A 4,541-nucleotide genomic window follows, 5' to 3' on the forward strand; every position below is an offset into this window, starting at 1 on the left:
GCAACCTGCATTCTGTATCCCAGTGTTAATATATAGAAAGTGGTAATGGTAGTACCTCGAGGTAGTACCTCTGTTGCCCAGGATGGAGTGCAGTGGTGCGAGCACAGCTCACTGCAGCCTGCACTCCTGGGCTCAAGCAGTCCTCCCTCTTTAGCTTTCTGAGTAGCTGGGACCACAGGTGAGTATCACAACACCCGGCTAATTTTTAAACTCTTTGTAGAGAGGGGGTCTCACTGTGTTGCTCAGGCTGGTCTTGAGCTCCTGGGCTCAGACGATCCACCCACCTTGGCAAAGTGCTGGGATGACAGGTGTGAGCCACTATACCTATTGGCCTACATTTGTCAGCTGTATTTGAATATCTACTTTGTTGATCCAGAATCAGATAAGACATGGCCACTGCCCATAGCTCATGGTGAAGGTGGGGGAAGGAAAAGCCACATCCTCATGGTCATGGTCACATTTTCCAAACCAAGTGGAAACAGCATGAAGTGGCGGTGGCAAAAGGAGGACAGTGGGTGGCCCTCAACAGCTTTCAAAAGATACCAGGAAAGCACCTCTCTGAGACTACAGGAGGCTTTCCCCAACCTTCCCCTGCTTCCCCTGCAGTGGGGGCCCCCCCTGCCCACCCCACCATCATCGCCTCTTGGTGAACCCACCTGTCACCCTCTCCTTGCCGTCCCGGTCCCAACACTCCTTGCGGGCCCTCAGTCGCAGAGCCTGGTTCTGCCTGATGATGGTGGCCTGAATGATCTCCACAACCTCCACTTCCTTCCGGGGGATGTACGTGCCTGGGGAAGGAAGGTAATGGTCAGAAGGTATCAGGGCTATGGCAGGAAGGCAGGGAGCCCTATGGAGACAGAACTTACCAGGTCCCTCGAAAAGCCACTCGTCTCCTGCCACCACCTTGTCTCCATCTTTATCCTCAAAATCAAGCAGCGCCTTTAGATGGAGGGCAGTGTTGGGCAGAACCACTTGCAGGGGTGTGATGTCCTAGTGGGGAAGAAAGTGGGGACACAGAACAATCAGTACTGTGACCCCCCCAAGCCTGATGCTCTGGAGGCGGGTCCACAGCATCCATCTCTGTATGTCCTGAAATAAGACTGGGGTGGAGGCCGGGCACAGTGGCTCACACCACTCATCCCAGCACTTTGGGAGGCTGAGGTAAGAGGATCGCTTGACCTCATTCAAGAACCAGCCTGGACAACATAGCAAGACCCCATCTCTGAAAAAAAAAAAATTTATCCAGGCATGGTGGCGGCGCACACCTGTAGTCCCAGCTACTCTGGAGGCTGAGGTGGGAGGATTGCTTGAGCCCAGGAGGTTAAGGCTTCAGTGAGCTATGATTGCACCACTGCACTCCAGCCCGGGTGGCAGAGCAAGACCCTGTCTCATAAATAAAATAAATAAATAAATAAGTAAATAAATAAATAAATAAATGATCAGGAGACATGACCAAGGTCACACAGCTAGTGAGAAACTGAGTCAAGACTTGAACTCTGGTTTTGAGTGAAGCCTGCCCACCGTGCCCGACTCTGATGAGGCTGGTCCTGGGCTGAATGAGTGAGCAGAGCAACTCCACTCCACCCGCTGGCCACACACTGGATGGCGAGCAGGGCTGGAGGCTCGCTGCTCAGAGAGCCTTTCCCTGCTCATCTCCTTCCTGCAGGGCACCCTGGTTGTGGTGGAGAGAACGTATCATGAATTTAAGTTCCAGCAAGGCGATAACATACCTGTCTCTTATACACATCTAGATGTGTATAAGAGACAGCCTTAAGGGTTATTGTCTTAATCATTCTTCATTTTCTCTCTACCCACACACTTCCCCCAAACTGTCTGCACCTAAGTGGACATGAATGTCTCTAAAAGTTCCCCATGTCCTGCTATTATGCTTTCAGGATCAAGCAGCACTGATCATTAAAGTCAGTAAAAAAAAAAAACCATTAAATGGCCAGAAGGTAAAGGTAGAAGAATACGTAAGGGAATGAAGATGGGACGTCCACCTGCTCAGGCCCAGGCCTGAGACCAAGAGGGACAAGAGCCTGGCTGTAGGTTCAGGCCTGCGATGGCTTCTCCTAGAATAGGCACAGCCCGGGGCCTGGGCTTGTCACTGCTGCTTTGGCACTGCCCACCAGTGTCTGGCACTGGGTGAATGAACTGCTTAATCTTGGCACATGCCATTTAATGCCAGACTGGGCACTTCTGGTAGGCTCTGGAGCCTGGGAGATTAGCAGGTGAGATGGACCAATAGTTCTCAGAAAAGAGGCAGGTGTGTTTGGGGCATGTGTGGAGGACGGGGGTGGCTGGAGGTGAGTGGAAGTACAGTGAGTCAATTCCACCCTTGGTGAGAGCCAGCAAATCTCTCTCCCCACCCCTCCCACTGCCCTGGTTTGTTTTCCCTTTAGAAAACAGTACAGGCTGAGCACAGTGGCTCATGCCTGTAATCCCGGCACTTTGGGAGGCTGAGGCGGGCAGATCACCTGGGGTCAGGAGTTCGAGATCAGACTGGCCAACATGGTGAAACCCCGTCTCTACGAAAAATACAAAAATTAGCCGGGCGTGGTGGTGGGTACCTGTAATCCCAGCTACTTGGGAGGCTGAGGCAGTAAAATTACTTGAACCCGGGAGGTGGAGCTTCCAGTGAGCCAAGATTATGCCACTGCACTCCAGCCTGGGCGACAACAGCGAAATTCTGCACCCCCCCCCACCAAAAAAAAAGAAGGCGGCGGCGGCAGCAGTACAGAGCCCAAGGCAGGTGGAGGACAGGCAGGATGGGGCACAGGGAGAGGGGAAGCCAGGTACCTTTTCCAGCACCTCCCCTGGGTACAGGGGGAAGGGGTCCTGGGCCAGCCGGATCTCGAGGTCAGCGTGGCGAAGCCGAACTTGCCCTGTGACATCAAACAGCACCAAGCCCTGGGCATCCCGAGACACAGGGTTGGCCACTGTGCAGTAGTGACGTGGGGGGACGGTCACCATGCGCATAGGGGCAAACAGTACCCTGCAGGAAGATGAGAAGAGGTGTGGGGACCTGGGACCAGGTCTCCCACTACCAAAGGGGACACCAAATAAGAGAGAAACCTCTCTATCACCCAAGCGAGGACCATTCCTGCTTGGGAACAGGGAGGAGGAAAAGGACCATCATGCCAGCCAGACCAATGGGTCCCCACATCCCTAAGGCTCCCCCACAGCCCAGCCCCCACACCCACCTCTCATTGTCCTGCCGGATGTAGGTCTTTGGCCCGACCTCCACACGGGACACGTTGCTGTTCTGGTCCAGCACATGGATATAGTGGTATGGGGGGATGCGGATGATGAACTCTTCAGTTGCCATGGTGACTCCTAAGCCCAGGGCTCACCAGAAGATGACTGGTAGGTGGGGAAGAGGACACAGGATGAACCCAGGGAGCCTGGGATGGGGCAGTCATGAGTCTGGAGACAGGCTCTGGGTGGGATACGGCCCTACCTCCTCCAGCCAGGTCACTGCACCCTTCCCTGTCCGCATCCACATGCCCACCGCTCCCTGTCTTCACCCCACCCAAGACGACACAGCCCATCCTGACCATAAAGAACGGCTTGATGCAGTGAGCCAGAGGCCCAGGGTTCCTTGCCAATTCCTTTCCCTTGCTCCCATCAACTACTTTCCCCTACACTGCCACCAGCACTGCAAAGAGCTTCAGATCAAGGCACTCCCGGTCTCTAAGGTGGAGAGATACAGCAAGCTGGGAGACTGGGGAGCCATGGAGGCAGTGACATGGCCTTGTCCAGCACGCAATGGGCAGCTGCTCCGAGGAGCTGCCTGGCTCCTCCAGAGGGAGGCAGCCCTTTATTTCAGAGAATCCTGAGGCCCCAGCTGTATTCAAATGTCAGCCCACAGCCAGAGAATATCTGTATGCCTCAGGTAGTCAATTGGCTAGGATTCAGCCATAAACAAACAAAAGGGATGTTTGCATGAGCTGTGTCTATGCTCCTCCCCCGTTCTTATGCTGTACTAATCCTGGGCTGAATGTGAAGACCTAGTCCACTGCTCATGAAAGGGATCCCAGACAGAACTGAGGCTTCCATAGAACCAGCTGCATTAGTAACACTGCAAATCACTCTGGCCGCCTCCTCCCCAGTTCTCTCCCACCCTTAGCTCCTACAGTTGTGAGCAAGGGTGGGGTGGAAAGGAAGGAGAAGGGGGATGATTGATTATCATGTTCCAACCACCCCATCCCACCTGCTTCTGAATCCTGAGTGGTTTCACCCAGTGCTTGGCCTGTTCAGGAATGTTATATGCCCTACCTAAGCCCCACCCTTGCCCCCACCACCCCTTGGACTTTGGACAAGTCCCTTTGAGTCACACAAATGGGACCAAGTTTACTAGGTGCTCTAGGGCCTCATCCTTAAGAGACTCAGGTCAGACTTTTTTTTTTTTTTTTGAGACGGAGTCACCCAGGCTGGAGTGCAGTGGTGCGATCATAGCTCACAAAAGCCATGCCTCAGCCTCCTGGGTAGCTGAGACTACTGGTGCATGCCACCATGTCTGGCTTTTTTTTTTTTTTTTT

General features: G+C 53.7%; 1 protein-coding gene across 3 annotated transcripts in view; it reads right to left on the reverse strand.

Moving 5' to 3' along the window:
• The window catches only part of MVP (major vault protein), a 36,263-nt gene that overhangs the window by 16,067 nt on the left and 15,655 nt on the right, over positions 1 to 4,541 (reverse strand). For 2 of the 3 annotated variants that reach the window (XM_011982439.1, XM_011982440.1), the window contains 4 exons: positions 3,204 to 3,404; positions 2,800 to 2,995; positions 867 to 990; positions 657 to 788 (listed from right to left, as the gene is read on the reverse strand). In XM_011982439.1, coding sequence (XP_011837829.1) covers positions 657 to 788; positions 867 to 990; positions 2,800 to 2,995; positions 3,204 to 3,328 — 577 coding nt within the window. In that variant the 5' untranslated portion in view covers positions 3,329 to 3,404. The remainder of the gene's footprint in view (positions 1 to 656; positions 789 to 866; positions 991 to 2,799; positions 2,996 to 3,203; positions 3,405 to 4,541) is intronic. The other variant, XM_011982438.1, reaches the window with a different exon arrangement.

The sequence above is a fragment of the Mandrillus leucophaeus genome, unplaced genomic scaffold (assembly GCF_000951045.1).
Source record: "Mandrillus leucophaeus isolate KB7577 unplaced genomic scaffold, Mleu.le_1.0 Scaffold24, whole genome shotgun sequence".
Classification (NCBI taxonomy): Eukaryota; Metazoa; Chordata; class Mammalia; order Primates; family Cercopithecidae; genus Mandrillus; species Mandrillus leucophaeus.